Raw genomic sequence first — 25,557 nt, 5'->3', positions numbered from 1 at the left:
TATTCTCACCGTTTCAGATAGCGTACATCTTTTATTTACTTCACCTGGTGATTCCATCATGAGTAATGCCTTATTTGGCGAAAACCCAAGTCAATTGGTTGGCTATGGTATGATTATGGCGTTAGCGTTATGGTATGGTACCATTAATCGATTACATTGATTTACATAAGATAGGTTCGATCAGCTGTTTTATTTGGTTATGGTTATATATAAGTCACCATTAATTGGCCTTTAATAAAATTCATAATTCATGCAAAGTAGACCATCAATTAAAATAATGTAGATATCTCAGTCCCAGACTAACAAATCGAAAATTTGCTAAGTTCCATAATTCCGATTTAAAGTTTCCCCCCGGTTATGTATGTATTTTCTAAATATCTCTAAGTATCTCTATCCGTGGCACACTAAGTAAAATTTTGAATGCTAAGTATTGAAACTCAACCGCAAAATTTTCCAAATTCGGACGAGATTTCTAAATATCTCGATCCGTGCACCACCTATCGGAGTTTTTCTCCCCTTTTAGTTATGTATTGTAACTGACTTCTGTTTATAGAATGTGGATATCAAATGAAAGCTGTTGATGAGTGCTTTATTAGAGGGTAATTTTCATACCCCTGGGTGACTAGGGTCTCGAGATATAGGCCAAAACGTGGACCCGGGTACCCCTAGAATGGGTTTATAGAATATGGATATCAAATGAAAGCTGTGGATGAGTGCTTTAGCAGAGGGTAATTTTCATACCCCTGGGTGACTAAGGTCTCGAGATATAGGCCAAAACGTGGGCCAGTGAATGTCTAGACAGTGTTTATACAATATGGATATCAAATGAAATCTGTTGATGAGTGCTTTAGTACAGAGTAATATATTGTCCAGAGACGGACTGGGACTGAGATTAGGACTAGGACTGGGACTGAGACTCGGAATGGCACTGGGATTGGGACTGGAATAAAATACATACCACCTTCTGCGACAGACAATAAGGGATGCAGAAGAATGAGAAGAAATTGAGAGAAGAGAAAAGAGAGAAGGAGATTGAGAAAGAGATAGAATGAGACGAAGATGGAGATAGATGAAGCGAAAAAGACGGAGGGAGGAGTGAATAAAAGGATTAGGAAAAAGTGAAGAGGCAGAGTCAGACGGAAAAAGCTTATTAAAATATATGCAGATTGGCCCAATTTAGGGCAGGACAACGTCTGCCGGGTCTTCTAGTCTACATATACAAACCGCAACTTAAATACATGATCTAACCTAATTTCTACGATCGCACAAAGTCGTCCATTCACAACGCCCGGTGCTCCAAGACCTGCAAAATGATCATTTATTCATTATTGGGTGGTAGCAATAAAAAATAAGGAAAAGCGTTTCTTTTACATTTGCGAAAATTGACAAAATAAAAATACTTCAAAATTTAAGTTGAACGTAAACAAATTTTTTAACCGCGCGGCTCATTATAGCTTGAGTAAATTTGGAGGCCACCGTGGTGTGATGGTAGCGTGCTCCGCATACCACACCGAGAATACTGGGTTGACGCCCCGGGCAAAGCAACATCAAAATTTTAGAAATAAGGTTTTTCAATTAGAAGACACTTTTTCTAAGCGGGGTCACCCCTTGGCTCCGAGTGTATTTCTGCCATGAAAAGCTCTCAGTGAAAACTCAACTGCATTCCAGATGCCGTTCGGATCGACATAAAACAAGTAGGTCCCATCCTTTCTGATTGTAGGAAAAATTAATAAATTAATTTAAAAAAATTTGAAGCGAAACGGTTGTATTGAAAACAATACTTACATTAAGTAAAAATAATACTAAAAGCTAGAAAATAATTAGGTAGGTCCCAGGTATTAGTCATCACACTCCTCATCAATCTAGAGCGTTGATCAGACAATTAAATAAAAGCGTCGGGCGCGTGAAATTTCTAAAAACGTGAGGCGTGCCATAACCTTATTAAGGTTAAGTTGGTCTTATATATGACTTACTTACTTACTTAATTGGCGCTTAACCGTCTAAACGGTTATGGCCATCCAGCAAGGCGCGCCAGTCGCTCCTTCGCTCCGCCAACCGGCGCCAATTGGTCACACTAAGGGAGTTTAAATCGTTTTCCACCTGGTCCTTCAAACGGAGTGGGTGCCGCCCTCTACCTCTGCTTCCATAGGCGGGTTCCGATAGAAACACTTTCTTGGCCGGAGCATCATCATTCATTCGCATAACATGGCCTAGCCAGCACAGCCGCTGCGTTTTAATTCGCTGGACTATGTTGATGTCTGCGTATAGCTCGTACAGCTCATCATTAAATCTTCTTCGGTACTCGCCATCGCCAACGCGTAGAGGTCCATAAATATTTCGAAGAAATTTTCTCTCGAACACTTCCAAACCGCTTCATCTGCTGTTGTCATGGTCCATGCTTCTGCCCCCTACCTAATTACACTGGTTTACACTCAAAATGCACCAGAGACGCCATTATGAAATTCCTATGTAAAATCACCCCCTGATTCCGAAAATCATTTTAATTCTATGGTATCGTTTTTGAGATATTTACGAATAACGGTTTTTTCCAAAAAAAAAAAAAAATTGGGTCCACTTAATCATATATATCTCAAGAACGAATTGAGCAATTCCAAAACGGTTTGAAGCTTTTAAAAGGCAATAAAATTTGCTAGACCCTGCAGATTCAAAGATAACGAACAATCATTACGGATTTTTCAAATTTTTTTTGTAATAATATAAAAAAAATTTCTACTTTGCGAGGAAGGATCTCGAAAACTTTTTATTTTTTTGCAGATTTTTTTTTCTCTCTAAGCTCTGTTTTATTACAAAAAAATAAGCTTTCATTCAACAAAATCGATGAACTAATACAAAAGTTATAAGCATTCAAATAAATATATCCACATAGTAAAACTTAACTACCCCTACAAATAATAACATATGTACATATGATTCTGTCTTAACTCTATGATCTTATTTTATAATTCAAAAAGTTATGTGTCTTGTTTTGACGCTTATTTAGATTAGGATCGGTTTGTCTTATGAGAAACCAACAGTAGTTCTTAGGCTGGATTTATCTTTCAATTCAGAACACATTTTTTGTTTACATTTTTCTCCTTCATGTTTGTTCGGAACTGGACGATGAATTCAGACTTAGGGCTATATGGGGAAATCCGCGAAATCGCCCCGGGCGCAATGATTTGGGGGCGGCAAAACGACTTTCGCTGTTCCGTAAGATGAAGAAATGACACTCGCAAACAATTTTTTACACCAAATTTTTTTATTACTGAAAAATCGTGTTTTACATTCATAGAAATATTACATCAACATTGGATCTCAATTTTTAATGGAAAATGAATCTTTTATCTGATGTATGATATCTTGAAATATTACAATCTTAAATTTTTTTCTCTTACACAATTAAAAAAACACAAAAGTTTACTTTTCTAGCTTTAATCTCTGCAAAGCTACATATTATATCCTTGTCATCCAACATTGCAGCAGTTTCATTTTCGATCGAAATAATTGCAAGATTTGTTAATCTACTTTGACTCATGGTTGATCCCAAGTAAGATAAAATCAATTTGAGTTTGCTGAATGATCTTTCACAGGAAGCAACTGAAACAGATATTGTTAGTAATATTTGCAAAGCTGTCGCTAATGTCTTGTAAGCTTCTCGTACCATTGACGAAATATATAACAGAAGTTGTTCAGGCGAGAATCCAATTTCCTCTTCGTTTTTCTTCGCTCTTTTTAGTAGAAGTAGGACGTCTTGAATATCGTTGAACAATTCTTCGTTGTGTAAGTCTTCTGGATAAAACACTGCAAGTTTCTGGCATTTTTCTTTTATTTTGAGAAGCTTATCTTTGTATGAGTCTCTGGGAAGATGTATTATTTTTTCAAAGTCACAAATAAAGCCAAAACGTTCTTCGAGCTTCTTCAAATTTGTGAAACGTGTAGATATTTCCATCGAAAGTTTATCCAAAATTTCAATCAAAGATCGTCGCATTTCTTCTTCTGAATTCAATACAGCATCTTCAAATGTCTCTCCTGGCATATTTCGCTTTTTTCGAATTCTCTTGATGTTACTCACACCACACTCGTTACATTTTTCTTTAGCCTTGCAAATAGCACGGTCGCACAAGTCAATTCTCCAATCATTCAGTTTGTCTGTCAATATCTGCAGTTGTCCCAGTACATGAGTGAAACTGATCCCTTTTTCTTGTAACCGTTTCTGTACCCTATCAAATGATATGAGAATTTCTGCCCAAAAAAACAAAAGAGCGACGTCTTCTTCAGGATCACATCAGTTAACATCATTTGCAGGATCACGCCAAGGAATATTATCTTCAGGGAGATGTGAGGAAATATCATGTGCATCGCTGGTTCCACATACGTTTGAAAAATGTTTCTCCGATTTTTCTTCAATATTCTTATTGACTTCATCTGCATCCTTATCGAATTCGATGCCAGTTTTCTCAGCTGAAGTCGAGTTCTCACTCGAAGAAGTAGGACTTTGTGCAATGGTTCCCTTTTTAATGAAAGCTTCCATCAAGTTTTTTGTCCTCGCAGAATTCTGCAGTTTCTGCTTTTTCATTTTTCGAAACTCCGCACCACTGGGTTTATTCCTCTTCATTTTATTCTGCTTTTATTAGATTTATCTGAAACCAAAACACATCGAAATTATTCATCATATTGTAACGAATTTAGTGCAATTCCTCTTATTTGCAACCTTCTACTAACGTTCGAATCACTAAACTGTTGAATAAATAACTCCACTATTCAATAATTCAAAATGGCCATTATTAATAACACTTCTACTGCTCGACAGATAGCGTGCTTAAATCAAACTGAATTGTCGTGCCTCGACTGTTCCTGATTTTATACTGCTTGATTTCCTCGTTGACATATTTCTAGGCGCTTCTAGAATTTACTAGTTAGTTAACAGCTATACATTTCTCAGCTATCAACTACAGATGCACGATTTTATAACTTCTCTCACAGCCCATGCGCGTGCATATGTGAGTGATTCTTGCACAAATGATTGCATACTTTTGGGAGTATCTCAGATATATGCATGTGTTTGTGCGTTACTCTCCGCTGCTTGTATGGACACATGTATAGCCATAATGATTGATTTATTGATGTGCATACAAGTTACTGCTTAGTGTTGGCTTAGAGATGATAGTATCCCTTAGTGTTGCTAATATTCGTCACAATATTATGTTATTAATGATAAGAAAAACTATCTAAAAAAATTGCAAAGTTCCAAAGAGAGAAATATATTTTATCTACAACTAGCTTGTAACGAGCTTGAAATACCACCTAAAAATGCAGGTTATGTTAGTTCATAATATAAAACAGCAGAGTAATTAGTTCCAACATCAGCCCCTCATCACCCATAATGTAAAAAGAACGGCTGCCGGAACCCATCGCTGTCGCGTTATGAATAAGATAACCTCATTTTTCAGGCGACTCTTCAGATTCGTCACAGACTTTGTTGTCGAAGAAATATAAAACATTACTGGTAATACCAGAAGTCACGAAGAAATTTGTGATTTGATACGAAGCGCGCCCTTGTTTTAAAATTCAAATCACTGGCAAAGCGCAATTCACATGTTAACAATACCTCACTGTATCACAATATTATGTAACTTTGTGGCCACGAGAGAATATCAAACAGTTCAAAACTATTGAAAGTATTGTTTATTGATAATGAAATAAAGCATGAAAATTGTAAAAAATTATCTGGAAATGTCTTACGGAACTTAGTCTACGGAGTTTGTAAAATGAGAAACATGTAAAACAATATATGGGTAGGGGGCGGGAAATCATCCATTGCCCCGGGCGCTCAATATTCTAGGTACGCCACTGATGCCTCAAAAAGTTATAGTCAAAAGATCGAGCAAAATATATATAAATTGAGGTCGCAATGTTAAATATACATTTATTTCAACACTGCTGGACCGATTATATCGAAATTTTAACAAAATATGGAGATATATGCAGCCGTTAGCTATGTAAAATTTGTTTGATACACGAGACCCGGTTTTGTAGATATCGGTAAAAATATAAAACCGAATAACCGCCAAATATTTTTTACTGCAAAGTTTGCAACACATTTATTTTAAGACCTTTCCACCGATTCTTTTGAAACTTTAAAAACATATAGATATGTGAACGAAGTATGTTCAGGTAAAAAAGTTTTGATACCCGAGATCCGGTTTTGGAGATATTGATAAAAATATAAACCCGAAAATCCTTAAATTTTTTTACTTATTTAAACACTTCTTAACCCGGTTTTAGAGATATTGGCAAAAATATGAAAACGGGTAACTGTCAAATTTTTCATACCCGTTTGTAAATTTTTTCTCTACACCACGGTAGTATACCATCAATTGCCTCATCTGGGAATATTCACGCAAGGGAGGTTATTGATGTTTCTACATGGGGCAAATATACGAATTTTTCGCCAAAAAATGGCAATCGTCAAAAAGTGTTGAACATTTTATTTTTTTTTTTTTAATTTTTGTACCAAATTTGTGTTCCTTTTCATTTACTTTTAAATAAAACCTGGTTTAAAAAAATTTTTTTCTACACTTTTTGACGATTGTCAATTTTTGTCGGAATTTTCGTATATTTGCCCCATGTACACACATCAATAACTTTCCTTGCGTGAATATTCCAAGATGAGGCAATTGATGGTATACCACTGTGGTGTAGAGAAAAAATTAACAAAAGGGTATGAAGTGATAAAAGTCAAATTGTAGCTGTGCCCACAAAAAAACATGCTCCTGAAAAAAATTTACGCAACCAAGTGCCTCCACTTTTCTGCCTCTACCTTCAAAACTGAAAGAGGCACATCGAATTTGAATCCCCAGGTATTTTTAGTCCCTGATAGGCTACTATAGTGCGTAATCCAAATTTCAATACTCAGTTGCCTCAAAAGCTATAAGAAAAAAAGTGTCAATATTGAAAATGACAAAAAAAAAAAAACAAAAGTATCGCTACTTTGATTGATGGTAGTTTTGAGTATTGGAGGGGCACATTAATTTTGCTCATACTTTTAGAATCTCCGTCTCAAAAACAAAATTCAGTTTAAATTCCATAGCGTTTCAGCGATGCTTCAAAACTGTATCGAAAAAATTAAAAAAAAAAGTCAAGGGTATCACTTGAAAAAGTGTAAAAATCGACGTATTTTACGTTTTGAAGTTCTGCAAAAACTTACTATCAACTTTCTTGATTTTTTAAATCATAAGATGGGATAGTCAAAAGGTCAAACTTATTGTCCTTGTACTTTTTTCTGCCCTTAAGCTTTTTGCCCGTGTGTAAAACCCGGGTATCGAAGAAAGTAAAAGTTTTTGGGATTTGCCCATATATTATTCTCATGTAAATTTAAAAATTTTCATACAAATTTTTTGTTTATCGGGCAGATAGGTTTTAAAGTTAACTGAGAAAACGGTCTTAAATATGTTTTTTTATTTACCCATTTCCGCATAGTTTTTGATTAAGTGGTTCACTATCATCTCGTAGTTAGGACTTTTGTGTTTGCCTAAAAAAGAAGTAACGACCTTTTCAAAAGAATCCCCCTCTGCTGCCTCCACTGGTGACAATAGTTCTTTGAAATGGTTATTGGTCATCATTTTCCTTATTTGCGGTCCCACAAAAATCCCTTCCTTTATTTTTGCTTCTGAAATCTCTGGAAAGATTGTTTTCAAATGATGAAAAGCTTCGCCTTCTTTGTCCAAAGCCTTGACAAAGTTTTTGATAAGGCCGAGCTTGATGTGGAGCGGAGGTAGAATTATTTTTTTCTTCTTTATAAGTGGGATTATTTTATGTTATCCACCCCAACTTGAAACTCGATTCGTTCTGGCCAATCCATTATGATGTAGTGGTCTTGACGAGCTCGGCTATCCCATTTGCATAGAAAGCAACAGAATTTTGTGTATCCACTTTGTAGACCACATATCATTCCAACGACTTTAAGATCGCCACATATTTTCCAATCATGTTCTTCGTATTTGATTAATTTGAGCAATTTTTGCATTATCTCATGCGTTTCCTTCGTATTTACTGCATGCGCGATCGGTATTGATGGCTTTTGGATGCCAATATTCAATAATACGGCCTTTAAACTTAATTTATTGAACAATCGCCACTCTTTTGAATCATATGGTTCACCAAACTGTTTGAATAGACCAGCAATGTCTTTGCAGTAACAAATACTGTCCTTTTTCGTATAGTACTTGGAAAATTGTTCGTGGAGTTCTATATGTTACCTCAACATCGAATGAAACAAATTTAAATTGTTGCATACGAGAGACGTGTATTTCGGCCTTTTCCTTTGACAATACCAAATCTCTTATCGAACCATTGAGTTGTGCTTGTGACAAAGAGTTTCTTTCGTTTTCCGTTTCAAATACAGTACAACATGATGCCGCTTAATCAGATACTGCTGTTGACAATGAAACTGGAGCCGGAACTAAAGTTAAATTTGATTCTGACAATGTAGCTTCCGTTGAATTTAGTTCTGGTAATGACACTGTAGATACGCTCGCATAGGCTACTTTTCTTGACTTTCCAACCCCAAGTACTTTTGTAGTACAAATATAGCAGTCTGTTGAATGGCAAGTTGGTTCCTCCACTTCATTGCTTTAATAAATTTCATATGTCGCCTAAATTGATAGTTTCAGAAATTATTAAGCTATGCATTAAAAGGGAACAAATTCCTAATTTTTACAACGCAGCTTTTGGTTCCGGTTTCCGAAAAAAATCAATTCGATTCGACATGTGGTGCACACAGTATTCAGTGTCCAAGGTTTTTAGGCTTAATTCCAAAATACTTATTGTATGTAACTTTCAACGGATTTGAAAACACACGTCGCATCCTTTTAACGATAAATTGACCGCAGATGAAACAGAACATATCTGGATCATTTGTACACTCAAACTCTCGCGCCCTTTTATTCATATTATATTTTTAAGTAAATGACGGGTTATAAACTGCAATTATAAACTGCACAGTATCCGGCGAGCCTTGCAGATATTATGAAGGAACAATCCGCATGTACTATTATTTATACTTAGATCAAGTAAAAATGCAAGCCTATCTAGACAAAAAGGTTCCCTAGTTCTACAAAGAAAACACTACCTGGCATCACCAATTCTAAAAAATGTCTCCCGATTTCCTCTTCCAATAAAACTTGGTAAGTGAAATATCATTGATACAAAACTCTTTTTCGCTAAGATATATCTTATTATTCTAGCTACGACCCTTTTAAATATCTTTTAGATAAAAGTGGGCGTGGTCTTTTAACGATCCGATTTCGCTAATTTTAAATAGTGATGTGAGATGAGTGCCAGGAAACCCATTTACCAAATATCCATAAAATGTCTCAATATTTACTCATGTTATCGTGTGCGCAGAAGGACGAACGGACAGACGGACGGACGTACATGGCTAAATCAATTCCTTTTTTCATCCTGAGCATTTTGATGTGTGGATGTCTTTGTTTATCTCAATGCGTTTATGCCGTTACGATCAACCGCTATGCTACAAAAGTTAATATACTCTGTGTGCAAAGCACGCAGTGGATCTCGAATCCATGTCCTCAACTTCATAGTCGATTGCTTTAACCACTGACTATCCGTACATGTAAATATTGTGAGAAATATTTGTAAAGTATCAGTGGCGTAGTGAGGTTTTCTTGCACAAAGGTTTAGAGGGGGAACTTAGTTTTGTCCGGCAGCTTCATGGCTCTGCGAATGCAGACTGGAATCAACAAACGAAAACTATGATGCAAAATAAACATTTATATCCCTTGCAGCGCCTGATCAAGAGTACTGACAGCCCTAGGTTAATAATCAGGACGCCCCCATCATGTAAAAAAGATGAGAGGCAGGCATCATACAAGTGAAACATTTTTGCAACTGATTAGCAGAGCTGTAAAGAAAAAGTACCAGTACAAGTATCAGTACCTCAGTACTTCGAAAAATGAGTACAAGTATTGAAGTACTTGTACTTGAATTGTTGAAGTACAAGTAAAGTACTTGTAAGTACTTTCGAAGTACTTTGATAAGTATTGAACGGTTTAAACGGATCAACCAGCACACTTACGATCACCACAAAATGGTTGAAGAAGAGTTTTATATGTATCTAATGATACATCAATACATCAATAGATTTCAATATGCTTCAGAGTTATCCTCTTATGAAGGACCTATCCCACAAAATGAATACGCCCTTAGCTTCCTCCGACGCAGTAGAGCGTTTATTTTCTTTAGCAGGCATTGTTTATAGTCCTAGAAAACAATAAAGGACTGACTTTTCGTTAGAAAAACTAGTACTAATGAAGGCAAACACAAAACTACTTTAAAATGGTTAGCTGTTGTACAATTTATACTTATTTAATATGTTGTTTTACTTCTTTTTGCTTTTTAATATGTATTTTACTCGTATTTTGATTTTCCATTTATGAATCAAACTGACATATTTTATCAGAAAAGGTACTTTCGGTTACTTGCAAAATTTTGGTAAGTATATTTACTTGTACTTTCGGATTCGAAGTACAAGTACTGTAGTACTTATACTTTGTACTTAGATTTGAAGTACTTGAGTACTTGTACTTATTTGGTACTAGTACAAGTATGTACTCAGTACTTTACAGGTCTGCTGATTATTGATTTATTTGAAAATTATAGTAATTGTTATAAGCTTATACAAAAGTCTTTCTTCGTACTTTAGCGTTTGCAAATCTTTCTACAATTTTTTCAAATTTAATTGTTTGTAAAAAATCACTTTCTATGTACATTAGCGAGAGCGCTGTAAGTTTTTGCTGCCGGAGCGTGGAGCGCAAGTAATTTTTTACTCTTTTAAGTGCTGAAAATGACCTTTCACCGCTGCAGTTGGTAACACTCATTGCCAAAAAAAATTCTTAATATTATCTCCACATTCGGGAACATGCATGAAATATTAAAACTTTTTGTTAACTGTAAGAAACCCTTACGTGTTCTCGCAGAAATAGAATGCTCGGCCTCGATGTCATATTTTAAAAACTGCGCCAAATGGACGCATTCTTCTGCAAAGGTTTCTTCTAAATCAATGGCATATAGTTGTTTTAACTCATTTGCTTTGCTTCTAATAAATTCACTGTCATCTAGTTCATGCAATTTCCATAAGAAAACAAATTTTATGTTTACCGTATTATAAATAATTTGCCGGTTTTGTAAGTGCACTTTAAGACAATCAATCGGTGCATAATATTTATCAATGATTAAAGATCGTCTCCCTTCTAACTCAATGTGCTCAGTCTTCAATTCCTCAAAATGAAATTTTGGTTTCTTTCTTCTTCTTACATCTTTTTTGTATGTGGTCACTTCACATCTCTTGATTGCCTCTGATTCAAAATTTTCGAACTCTTTTTCGTTACGCAACGTATCAAGATAAGCATGTAATGTCTCATAAAGAGTAACAACATTAGACAAATCAACTAAACTTGCTTGTAGCTGTACACTAACGATTTGAAATCTTACGAGCACAGAGTTCCAAAAGCACAACATTATTGTAAATTCTAGAGTTTTCATTTTTTCTAACATTGCTTTTGCTTCTATTTTGGTCTCTTTACTTTGATTTACATCTTCACATATATAGTTAAATGCTTCCAGAACTTGTTTGTATGAACTGTATAAGGCTTTAGCTGCATCTGCTCGCGCACTCCACAGAGTTTTTGATAGATTTTTTAGTACCGCCGATTCTTCATCAAATTTGGATAACAAAATTTGTCATCTGCTTGTAGATGCAGACAAAAATTGTATAGTTGTTGTTCCAGTGTAAAAAAGCAGTTGCCTCAGCACTACTTTCCGCCGATCCCACGAGATGGAGAGAATGCGCTGCACAAGGAACAAAAGTAGCCAGAGGATTTAATTCTTGACTGAAGACCTTTGTATTGACCAGAAATATTGTTAGCATTATCATAACTTTAGCCACGACAGTCTTTTATATCCAGTTCCAAAGTGTTATCAATTGTTCCAAGAATGACCGCAATTGGGTAAAAATGTAATAAATCGTTCAACAGGTTCTCCGTTAGGTAAAATGTAACGAATTATAAATGTCAACTGATCGGTGTGTGAAATATCTGGAGTAGAATCAATGCTAATCGTATAATATTTTGCTTTTTTTATTTCTTATTTAATCGAAAGTAAAACTTCGTCAGCGAGAAGTAAGATAAATTCATCAGTTATAGTGGATGACAAGTACGATGGATAACCTCTGTTTTTTTTTTTTCCAAATCTCACCAAATGTTCAGCCATGAAAGGATCAAATTTAGATATAAGCTCAATACATCCAAGGAAATTTCCGTTTAGTGCATATCCAATCATTTTATTTTGACCGTGAAATGGAAGCCCACGAGAAGCTAAAAACTTAATTGTTTCTACACGCAGTGATACATTTCGCCAATAAGTTATTTCTTCATTATATTGTTTGAATATTTGCGTATCCAATCGTTGTAAAAGTTTTCCTCTACATACATATTTTCCCAAACATTTACGATGATCCGGAGAATTGTCGTGATCAGTTATTAAGTTAGAATTTTTCCAGTCATTAAATCCACTTTTGGCAAATACGGATGTTCCTCCATATAATTTGCAAGCACCACAAAACACACGACCTGTGGATTCTGAGTATACTAACCAGCTTCTGTTCACAATTTCGCCATTAACAAGCTTTATCTCAAAAATATTTTTCGACAGAAATCTTTTTTGATTTTTATACTGTCTTTCCGATCTAGAAAAATCTAATTCTTCATTTTGTTGCAATCCTTTATTAACAGTATAATCTCGTAATTCATCGTTAATTGCCACAGTGCAGGGTCACTTGACGGAATAAACGGCTTTTCTTCTATTACAATTTCGTCTTCGTTGTAGATCGTTGGCGTCGCTACTATAGGGCTAGTGTCAAAGCGGAGTCATTGGTGCCGTTTGTCGTATCGCTGTAGTCGTATCCTTAACGTAACCCCATACGATACATTGTGATCCATTAATGGTACCTTAACCTAAAAATCGTGAACATTTTATAAAAATGAAGAAAACGCAAAAAATTACAAACATATTCCACAAAAATTAAGTCTCTTAGTCGTAACGTATCCAAAACAATGAATAAAATCTACAAAAAGTTATTAAATTCACCAACTCAAATATTTTTAGGTTATGGATATGGCGAGAAACCAAAAACCAATTGGTTGGCTACGCACAGTGTAACTTTTTTTCACTTTTGGGATGCCAAAATTAATAACAGCCAAACCAATGGAGCAATTCATTTGAAATTTTGCAGTGTGGTTGCAGATACCTAAATCTGATTTGAGAATAAAAATGGGCATGATCCGCCAACTTTTTCTCCTTGCTCTCATATAACGCGAAATTTCACATAATCATATTTTCTACTTTAAAAGCATTTTCCAGTGCCAATATAAATAAAAATTGTTTATATTTCTTAACTTTAGCTTAGAGGCTTTTAATTAATATTTAAAAAAATTTATTTTCAAAGTCAAACACAACATAGGTAGATATATTTGTAAAAACTGAATCGAAATACATACTTATATATTAAAAGTGATATTTTAACTGGTATAAAGTTAGTCGGAGTCAATATCGTCGACATGCTCTAGTTCAGATAATAAGCCAATAACTTCACTCGTTAATGCTCGCCGCTTTGACCTAGGGGTTTTCCGCAAACTGTTTATGAACGGGTCTGGCGATATCAGCAATCTTTGCAGCAAATCGAAGTTATTACAAATTCTTGACTTTTTTGTAGTGAAAAGTTCACGATAGTTTCGTGCATCTTTGTTTCTGGACTCTCCTTCCGAAAGTTGACCAATAGGAAGAATAGCAGACACGATTATACTCTTTTCATGAAACAGAATTTTATGTACGCTCACTGACATATTGTACCAAACATATTCCGATAAATATAGTACCCTTGTCTCTGTCACATAGTGGTCAAAAGCTTCAGAATTTATTTGAAACCCACATCCTATGCATGAAATTATTGTACGAAACCTTTTCAAAATATTAGTGTTTATGCCGGTTATATCTGATGTTATTTCAGGATCTCCAAAGAATTTTCTCGCAGTGTTGTCATCATATGTGATGCCGGTTTTTTCTTTGGCATATCAATCAAAATACCAACTTCTTTCCTGAATCTATTTTGGATATGCTCTTTCTTCTTTTTCGTCTTTTCCTTGTTTTCTTCACCCCGCACACACCAGGTCCTCATTTCTATTCGATAAGCGATGTGTAACATACATTCCATGCATCGTTTCCAAGAACGTAAAGGGGAAATTCCGAAAGCAAGCATGCTTTTGTCAACATTTCGCTCTGACAGGGCTCACATATTGTTCATATCTTTTGGAGAAGCCCCACATATGTAGCACTCTTGCGATGATGTATATGGCGACAGAACGTTAGGTAGACGTTTATGTGATTATACATACATATGTATATTCCCGAAGCACTCAGTTACTTAGAAGTAGCACCCATAATAGACGACCCTCAGGTAGGCGTGCATACATAACATAAGTTGATGGGATAAGTGCACAACTCGTTAACTATGGGAAAACTCATATGACAAACAATGAAGGCTATTCAGTGCACAAGTTTCGTTTTTCTGGGATTTTACCATTTCAGGTATAACTGTTTTTTTTGGGATCTAGTATTGTAGACTTGAATTGAGGACATTCCATTGTTAGGTCACTGCGCTTCATACGTGAGCGAGGGCATAGAGACATTAAGTTGGCGATTACAAAGAAAAACGCAAAATTTCGCAATGGTTTGTTTTTTTATCTAAAACTATATGAAATTCCCTTTAATATGTATGTATTCGTTCAATAGAATTCTATTGTAAACGAAAAATTTTCTAAGCACTCAGAAAAAAACCGCATTCTAAAAATAAGTCCGACTGGGATTAATTCTATCCTTTTTAATTCTTAAAATATTAAAAATGATTCGGTCTTAAATATTATTAAAATAAGATTTTTCCATTCTTGATTATAGTAATCAAGATGAAGAAGTCTTAATATAAGAATAAGCTTCTCATATTAAGAAGAAATGAGCTTAAAACAAAACGAAGTCGTACTCATATCAAGAACATAATAAATATTCTTGATATAAGTTTCCAAATTTCTTGAAATAAGATGATAGGCAATTTAGCACTCGGCTTTTGCTCGGCTGTACTCACATCTGTATTCTTGTTGTTATAATTTTACAAGTAGCGGCATTGGTACATACAAATACCCATCTAAAAATTGTATGAGCTATCTTAACAAAAAATGAACATAGCTCCGGATTTTAAACTTTTTTTTGGAGATAGGTTTTGAAATTTGATCCCACTTAATTCGAGACTTCGAAATTTGTGAGATTGGCACTAGTTTTCAGTATTTGTATTTGAAAGAATGATATAATTTTTACATTTTTTTCAATAGGAGCTATATATTCCTCCAGAGATAGATTTTAATTTTATGCCTGATAAAATCAGTACACAAAAATTGGGTGTAATATAAAGAATTTTGCATACAAATTAGCTCCTAACAAATTTTCGTCCCAATATTGTGAACCTTTTGTTCAAATGAAAATATGGAGCAAATTTTTGATGGGTATCTGACGCTTGGACTGCATACTTTTGTTGGTATAATTTTGCAAGCAGCGACACAGCTACATACATACATACATATTTCATATGCGGTTGCGTCTGCTCGCAAGTAACGGAATTCATAAACGTTTACCGGCTAATGCGGCAGTTACCCACCGACGTGTGCCGTACGTAAGGACGTTTGTCGTACGAAGCACGTTTGACCGAACTCTCAAGCCCGTAGGAATCAATGTGTGCGTCTGTGTACATGTACATAAGATATTTGTGTGTGTATTGTTTACAGATAAGCACTGTTGCCATTGACCATTTTGCATGTATGCTTATGGAAACATCAACTTTTTCCAATTTAATTTTTGATATTGTAAAAGGCCGGAATACTATTAAATAAGTATAAATAGATTAAATATTTATAATCAGCACTTTTACATAATTATTTCGAATTATTTTCACAATTTTTCAAACTTTAATTAGGCGTTTTTGCATAAAATTGCAAACGGTCAAAAATTAGCGCACAACAGTTTACTAGGCAACTCTGTCTAGTGAGAGAGCGATCAGCTGACACGTTCTTACGGAAAAAATCAAAATTGTTTTGATTTCTACGTTCCGGGCTACGTACGTACGGGCGTTGCACGTCGGTGAGTTTTCGTTTACATTGCACACTCATAAGATAGGTCGTGTCAGCTGACACGTTTTTTCTACGTACGTTCGTGAGTAACCACGGCTTAAGCAATCGTAGTTGCCTTTGAGTTTTTATGCAATTGGCGAAGTCGCAGTGAAGGCAGAATGAAGCAGGAATTTTTTAGTTTTCTTTTGTCGCGTGCCAAGTGCGTTCAGTTTTTATTGTGCCATAAATAAAAAATAGAATAATGAGTGAAATTGAACAAGCGGACACAGACGGTTTGGTAAAACTATTAAACGAATTTAATTTGCCAGATGTTCTGCCGTATTTAACAGGTATGTACCTAATTATTTTTTATTTTATTAAAGTGAACTTTTACGCATGAATACGCATGTATGAATATTTATATATTCATATCGTCGGTGCAAGTGAAAAACTGCTCAAGTCTGTAAAAATTATAGGCGGTTTTACATTTTTAGCGATATGTGCATATGTAAATATATACAAATGATGGTGAATGTGTCGGATTTTTTAAATTAATGCCCAATTTGGGAAAATTTTAGAATAGCACCCCCCCCCCCTCCCCCCCCACCAAAATATATATATTTTAAAGTGCACAAACTTATAATTTAAAAGTTATTTGTTGTTAAAGTTTGCAAATTTAGCAAATTTCTATAGTACTTTAAATTACAATTTACACATCTTTCAAAACCTTAATCCACATACCTACATATCTATATAAATTGGCAACGATAAACTTAAATTGCATTTTTGTATATTTCAGATTTAATTTTTGCATTGTTTTTACTTATTATAAATGTTTTTATTAAATCAATCGCGCTTTTGTAGCAACATGCACATTTACATATATTTATATATATTATTGATGACATTACAAAGCTGTGCTGCCACATAAACAAAAACAAAACAAATATAAATATTACCTTACCACCATTCAGTTAATAATGAAAAAGGAAAATATATATTTTTACTACTCATTTTGAAAAGTTGAAACACCTTTCGCGTAGGCGGCCTTCGGCCGCGCTTATAAAAAATAACACTGGGCTACGCCATGCCAAGTCCGCCACGGTGAGGTCCTTCTGCGTAGTACACCCATACATTTGATACCAAGTTAAACCCCGAACTCGGGGGGTTGCTAAACTAAATCGCTGCCTCCACTTTTTCGATACAGTTTTAAATTTACGCAACGATTTAACTTTGATAAATTAAGCGCTAGGCCTAAATTGGGGAGGCTTAGAAGTGTTGTTGGTTTTGAAAAATCAACTAAATCGAAATAACGTTAAATAGTGTCGTAAGTTTGAAACTTTGTCAAAAAATTTAGCATACAAGTTTTGAAATAGGCTTACAGATACTTTTCACACGTTTAAATATATTTTAGGTGCACATGTTACTTTGAAATCTTGCAGTATATGCGGAGTGAAGACATAAAGGAAGCCATACCACCTCTAGGCCTTCGCATTGAATTCCGAGAGAAACTTTTTATGTGGAAGAAACGAGAGGTATTGTATACATGGAGTTTTAATTTTTACCACTTAAAATAAGTATTTCTTAATGTTTCTATGTTTTGTAGTATGGAATAGACGACGATACAATTTCTGTACCATCTAATGTGGGTCCTTGGCTCGAAACGGCAGGGCAAAACACAAAACACATCCTCAAAAAGGTAAATGTAAACCCCCCAAGAATTTGTTACTTAAAATTTAAAACCTTTGGGTATTTTTTTTTTTTGTGAAAATTGTATACGAACATATTAAAAAGTAACTTTTGTGAATCACTGCAAGGTTATGGCCATAACCTTCTAAAACTCGAGATTTTCATTCAAAAAAATACCCTTTCGACTCGAAGATTAAACATAACTTATAAAAAGTGTGATTACAGCAAAATTTACGAAGGAATTTTTAATATGAAAAACGTTTACATAATTTTAAAACAAGCTGTATTCCGCTGTATATTGACCTATTTCTATCAACAGGATTTGACTAGCTTGTTAAAACATTCAGTTAGAGGCCAAAATATTCTTCAGTCCGAATGTAAAAATAAAATCCTCACAAATGCCCAAAGAGACGATCTTATTCACATAATATTGGAAGAGGTTATTGGAAATGATATAAAGCGGCAATTACCCACCGACGTGTGCCGTACGTACGGACGTTTGTCATACGAAACACGTTTGACCGAACCCTCAAGCCCGTAGGAATCAATGTGTGCGTCTGTGTACATGTACAAAACATATTTGTGTGTGTATTGTTTACAGATGCGCACTGTTGCCATTGACCATTTTACATGCATGCTTATGCAAACATCAACTTTTTCCAATTTAATTTTTGATGTTGTAAAAGGCTGGAATTAATATTAAATAAATATAAATAGATTACATATTTATAATCTACACTTTTACATAATTATTTCGAATTATTTTCACAATTTTTCAAAATGTAATTAGGTGTTTTTGCATGAAACTGCAAATGGTCAAAAATTAGCGCACAAAAGTTTACTAGGCAACTCTGTCTAGTGAGAGAGCGATTAGCTGACACGTTCTTACGGAAAAAATCAAAATTGTTTTGATTTCTACGTTCCGGGCTACGTACGTACGGGCGTTGCACGTCGGTGAGTTTTCGTTTACATTGCACACTCATAAGATAGGTCGTGTCAGCTGACACGTTTTTGGTACGTACGTTCGTGAGTAACTGTCGCATAAGTCTCAGAGTGAAGGACTTTCCCTTTATAGTAGAAGAAATATGTTCAATCTTTCCCAATGAAGTTAATGTGCAGGTAAAATATCCAATATACATTGGGGTGTTTCAAAATTTTCTCAAAAATTTCGTGGTATACCAAAGTGCGACCTGAAAACCTATCGATCATTCCATTATGAACTCAACACATACACATTTTTTTCTCAGATTTTTTTAATTTTTGGATACGTTGTAGGTTATGGAAATTAAAGTCAAAAATTCGATTTGCCATATCTTTTATTTGAATCGTTTTTTTGCGATTTGTTGAAGTTATGAAGTTATTTCGTTAAACATTAGCGGACTTCGCAACTGGCTCGTTAATTCCATAGTCGGTAGTATTTTTATGGGTACTTTGATTTTATAAAAAAATCAAATAGTAAATAAACTAACGAATTAATAAACCAGGCGTATACCGCCATTATTTCTTTCTAGCATATTTTATCTCTTAAGGTGAATAAAAATTAAAGTCAGATATGTGATTTCATAACTGAGCTTAAATGAAGTTTTCTTCTAATTAATATTATGTCTTACAGGATTATTATTTCATTCCAAGGCAAGGAAAAAACAATACTTCTGGTAAATTGTATTCAAAATACAAAAACCTAAAATCGAAACGACGTAAAATTGAAAGTTCATTAGAGTTGTCTGAGAGCCCTGATGAAAATTATTGTTCCCAACCGATTGCCCAAACTCCAGAAGTTGATGAATCAGTCTCCGAAGCATACAAAACTTCTTTAAACAGAGACGGTGCGGATTGGGTCCAAGTATGCGAAAAATGGAAGAAAACATTTCAGATAAGGCAGCGGTATTTACATAATATGAGTCCATCTGCTTTCTTTCAGGCTTGGACTAAATTTTCACATGCACAAGCTGCTGATTTGGTAAGATGATTCTTTTTTTTCTAAATGTTTGTTTAAATATAAGTCTGCAAACCATTTACATACTTAACTGATTTACCATTTAATAATTTACAGATTGAAATCGATTTTCAGTTTATATATCCAGAAAAAACACATTTATTGCTTTCTAAATGGGAGACATTTAAAACAAAAATTTTCAGTTACTACGAGAAAAATACAACGAACGAATATTGCAGGCAACTTTTATCTACGGCGAAATCATCAGATAATAAAGGTGTGTATATTCAATAAAATATTCATTCAATATAAAAATTAAATATATGTATTTCCTTTTTATAGATATCCAGGACTATTTGTTTACGATTCTTCTTAATTCAGTATTAACTTCCAGCTCCAGATTCAAAAGTGAAAGCGGTAAAAAGACGAAAAAAGTAACTATTGTCGACTCCCAAGAAAGTTAAGTTTTGCGTCTCACAACTTTAAGCGATTACCAACGACAAGTCAATGCAGTAATAAACAAATACTATTCTGATCGTGGAAGGGCTGTCAGATACCAATATAAGCAGTTTTTTGTGTATTTTGATAATAACTTGCTTAAGTTTAATTCGTTCATTGAGAGCCTTACTCTTGTTTTAAAATTTTTCATGTAATGAACCTAAATATCCACAAGCTTGTCAGGAGCCCTGGCTCTTTTTTCAAAAATTTTTTTTCGAAATTCACACAAAGTATGATTTCAAATCTCCAAATATTACATCGCTATTAAACTTTTTGAAGAATGATTAAAAAAATAACAAAGAAAAAATGTATATTTGCTTTCAATGTTTTAACACTATTAAAATTTTTTAAGAAATGATTGCAAAACTGTTAAAGTTTTTTAAGAATGATTAAAAAATAACAAAAGGGTGTTATTTGCTTGTATGTGATTAAAACAAAAACAAAAAATGTATATTTGCTTTCTATGTTTTAAAACTTTTGCGGAACCTGCAATTTTGATTAACCATTTTAAAAAATGTCACTTGTTAACAAGAAAATTGTTAAAACTACAATGTATTCAGAACAACTGTAATCAAACTTTTACAAATTTTTCTTATTTTCGCAAACATTTAGAAAACAAACATAAATTACATTGTAAGTCAAACAAAATAAATATATCTTCGCCATCAGTAAATCTAAACCATTCAAATATTTTGATACATCAACCGCAAATTGTTGAACAGGCAGGAACTATTTTAAATGCGAAATTGAATGAAAAATCGTCAGTATTTCAAAATATAAACGATTTGAAAAAAAAGGCTTTGCAACTTTCTTTAAGTTTGTACGATCAAAATTTTATGCCACGGAAGCAAGTAATTAATATACAAAGTAAAATATACTCACTTTTCAGTTCTATCGCATTAGGAATAGAAGCACAATTAAATGTAAATGAAATCTCTACTGAGCTTAAATTACTTTTACAATTTTGTAAGGATCCTTTTGAAGAAATACGAAGTGAGTATAGGCTTTTCAATATATTAAAACAATTTAATCTTTTTGAACATCCTAAGTTGTTTTCAATTGATAAAAAAATATCTACAATAATCTCACAAAGTAACCCCACTTTAGGTGCCAAATCCTATGATATATGTATTCTCCCCTTAGATTTCATTTTTAAATCAATTTTTCAAATTCCAACAATTTTAGATAAAACAATAAAAAATACCCAAGAGAATTTACTTCAAAGCAGTATATGCAATTATATAAATGCAAGTATTTTTAAACATAAAATTCAAAAATTTCGTAACGCCATAGTTATTCCATTTGTCATATACTTCGACGATTTTCAAGTCAATAACCCACTTGGAAGTCACACACTGTCAATTTGTGGCTGCTATATAAATTTCCCTTCAATGCCGCAATATCTCTTATCCGAGCTTCAATACATTTTTCCAGCTGCATTTATTTCAAGTTCACATTTAAAATTGTATGGGAATGAACGCCCCTTTCATCATTTGGTGGAAGAGCTAAAGCGCTTAGAAGATGGAATAGACATTAGCATGGGATTAGTGGTAGGTGACAGTATAATGGCGTTCGTACAATCTTTCAATTCAAAAAGATATTGTCGTGCCTGTTCAAGAACTAGAGAACAACTGCAAAATGATGTTGGTGAAGTTACTGAGTTTTTACGAAATGAAAATAGTTATGAAAATGATTTATTGGAAAATAATTTTCAAGAAACGGGATTGAAAAATGTTTGTGTATTTAATAAATTGGACAATTTCAATGTAATGGATAATTTTTGCTTCGATATCATGCATGATTTGTACGAAGGAGTATGTGTTTACGATGTTTGTAACGTACTGCTTGCTTTAATTAATTCAAATATTCTTTCCTTGAATGATATTAATGACAGAAAGAATCTTTTTCAATTTGGAGAAACAGAGGTTGGAAATTGTTCCATACCTTTGGATTTTTCTAGATTAAAAACATTCAACCTAAAAATGACAGCCAGTGAAGTAATCTGTTTTGTACATTTTTTGCCGTTGATGATTGGAGATTTAATACCTCTAAACAATGAATATTGGCAAGTACTTTTAATTTTATTAGATATTATTGATTTAATTTTAAAACCGAGTTATGTAAGTGTTGACTTGACGAATTTACAAATATTAGTTGAAAAGCATCATACCATGTATCTAAGACTTTTTGGTTCTCTAAAGCCCAAACATCACTTCTTTGTTCATTATTCAACAGAAATCAAAAAAATGTGGCCCATTAAAGTACTTATGGACAGTGAGGTTTGAAGCCAAACACAAAGAAGCCAAAATTTACTGCCATAACACAAACTCAAGAGTGAATACGCCTTATACTTTAGCAATTAAGGCAGGGTTAAAGCTTTCCGCATTTTTAATTGACCATGATCAATTCATTGAACCAATTTTAACTTATTCTACCACGATATTGTCAAATTTAATCAAAGATGATTTTTCTTATGAAATAAACGAATTAGTGAATATTGATTTAAAAAAATGTAATGTTTGTAACGACCTAGTTTTTAAGGGAACACGATATACATCGAACTACTATTTATCTATAAATCGCATAAGCTTTGAATTGTACAAGATTAAATGTTTAGTTATACATGAAGAAAATGCTTTTATACTATGTCAAAAATTAGAAGTGAAAACATTTGAAAGCCATTTAAGGTCCTATGAAATAGGTTGTTTAATTGATAAAATGTATCTAAAACCAATTGAAGAGTTCACAAGTCCACCTTTACATATATATCCTACAAATAATGTAAAGTCATATGTTAGAATGAAATATATATAAAAGTATTTGTGTAAATAGATACAAATCTGTGTGTAAAAAAATAGCTGCAAAAACTATTATAATTTTCATAAAAGCATCTTTTAGTATTAACGAAAATATATAAGAATAAAATAAATATAATAATAATTTTGGCTCCTATTTTTGTGCGTAATCGTATACACATATATTGTATTTTATGTGTACGTGCACAAGATAATGTAAATTCTAAGTTTGTTGTGAATAAAAAAATTTAAAAAACTAAACATCGTTTTCATTTTTCCTACAAGGTATTTTGTCTTCAGTTGAAGAATTAAATATTCTTATTTTAAGAATATAAAAATCTTCTTTTAGGAATTCAAGGATTTGATCCAGGAATAAATATTCTGCTTTTAATTCCGAATTATTCTTAAAATAAGAACAAGTTTTCTCGGATCAACTTCGCTCAATCTTGTTTCAAGACCATTTGGCATTCAATTCAAGAAAGAATTATTCCTGTTTTAAGAATACAACATTCTCTTTTCAGGAACTCAAGGACTTAATTTAAGAATAAATATTCTTCTTTTAATTCAAAATTCTTCTTAAAATAAAAACAAATTTTCTTGCTGCAAGTTCGATAAATTTCGATTCAAGACCGTTTCGTGTTCAATATAAGAACGAAATATTCCTGTTTTAAAAATATTGTATTCTTAATTCTAGAATTGAAGGATTTAATTTAAGAACAAATAAGATTCAAATTGAGATTCCAACGAGTTTGATTTGAGAATTTTTGGTTTTGTTTTAAGAAGTATTTGTTCTTGAAAACCGCGAAACATTCTTAAATATGGACAAAAATGGGTTTAAAAGAAGAATTTTCGGTCTTAAAAAAAATTCTTGAAATAAGAATTTAGTACTTCGGATGAGAATTATCGGGATTACCCTACTTTTGTGACCAAAATTCTTGATTTGTACTTGATTCAAGTACGAAAATTCTTGTTTTTTTCTGAGTGAGCCTACCAAACTTTTAGTGGCTGTCTAAAACAAAAAAAATTAATTTAAAAAAATGCCTACGTGGCTGAGACTTACCAATGCTGTTATAAACTACCCAAGTATGTTAAATAAAATAGTTTTAGTCAATGAAATGATTTTTACTTGTTTCAATTATCCAAGTTTCATAATGCTTATCATGGTGATCTTGGGTTTTTTACATTTTCTTAACAGTTGGTTATTAATCTGTTGTATGTCAAAACATTTTTGAGATTGGAGAACATTTTTTTTTAGACTTTTGGCATCCTAAAAGTGAAAAAGGTTGCACTGTTCTACGATACGGTTACGACCTTAGCGTTACGATATGGCACCAATAATCGATTACATTGACTCCCATAAGGTTGGCCGAATCAGCTGTTATAAGGTTACCGATACGGTTACCGTTACCGATAACGCACCAATGTCTGCAGCTTTAGACGGAGAAACGGATAATGAACAAACCGCGGTCGTTGATGTGTTTCATTGTGCGCGGCAAGCAGCGCTGTTGCCAGCTCACTCACACGTTAAAAATTGATTGTTAAAATCAGAAACTCCCAAGCTTTTTCAGTTTACAGCGCATTTAGTTGTAGTGTTTTTTCATCGCAAGTTGCAGGGCTGCCAATTTTCCCACATAGAACTGCCACGGAATATTTTCTTAAGACGTCTGAGCGTCGAGGCATCCCAGAAGACAATTAATTGATGGAGTTTCGTCTCCAAGGCAGATAAGAAGACATCTGCATAAGCACTATGACGAGATCTGGTGTAGTATGATCTACAGCAACACGAACGTAGAGTCTGTGATTTCCTTCAACGTCAGGCTCCCACCTTTGCAGACATCGCCGAAGAAGAATACACACTTCCGAAGGATATGCGCGTTACTCTGCCCCAACTTCGATCTCTATATATGGCCCCTGCCTGGTGTATAGCACAAATCATCTATTCGTCTGTAATGTGGAGCAAAAATCTGTAATAGGAATTTTTTTTTGGTAAAACCATATTGAAACTGCTCGATTCCTTGGGCCTCCGTTCAGTAGCGTAGTGAGGGGTGGGGGCAAGGGGGGCATCTCACAGGTGGTGCTACTCACAGGGAGGCGCCAAATGGTCCGCATAGCAGAACTTCCTGGATAATTTGTATGTTTATTATAACTGATTTTTGGAAAAAATTGTCTCTACTAAAAAATGCATGCATATATCCGGAACATTTGCGACAGGTTGTGGAATAATTAAAAGCATATTTCTATTTTTCTCACGTTCAACGTTGCGATGGGAATTACTAAAAAAAGCTTTAACAAAAAATGTCAAACGTGAATCTGAAACACGATGGAGCGCCAGAATACAAGCGGTTAGCGTTATTATCTATGGGCTAGAGAATGTAGTAGAACACTTAGAACATTAGCAGAGAACACTAACAAC

General features: G+C 33.9%; 1 protein-coding gene across 2 annotated transcripts; it reads left to right on the top strand.

The window, feature by feature from the left end:
- Positions 1-16,417: 16,417 nt before the first annotated feature.
- On the top strand, positions 16,418-23,303 carry LOC137248877 (uncharacterized). Of its 2 annotated transcripts, none has more exons than XM_067779837.1 (6): positions 16,418-16,576; positions 17,641-17,761; positions 17,833-17,925; positions 19,528-19,875; positions 19,969-20,128; positions 20,246-23,303. In XM_067779837.1, exons 2-6 carry the CDS (start codon positions 17,672-17,674, stop codon positions 20,287-20,289), a joined length of 735 nt encoding a protein of 244 aa, XP_067635938.1. In that variant the 5' UTR covers positions 16,418-16,576; positions 17,641-17,671; the 3' UTR covers positions 20,290-23,303. The 2 variants fall into 2 exon arrangements, with proteins under 2 accessions (XP_067635938.1, XP_067635937.1); XM_067779836.1 differs by having other exon boundaries at positions 20,194-23,303.
- The last annotated feature ends 2,254 nt before the right edge of the window (positions 23,304-25,557 follow it).

Source organism: Eurosta solidaginis, chromosome 4 (genome assembly GCF_040869045.1).
Source record: "Eurosta solidaginis isolate ZX-2024a chromosome 4, ASM4086904v1, whole genome shotgun sequence".
NCBI lineage: Eukaryota > Metazoa > Arthropoda > Insecta > Diptera > Tephritidae > Eurosta > Eurosta solidaginis.
This window is presented reverse-complemented; position numbering and strand designations above follow the sequence as displayed.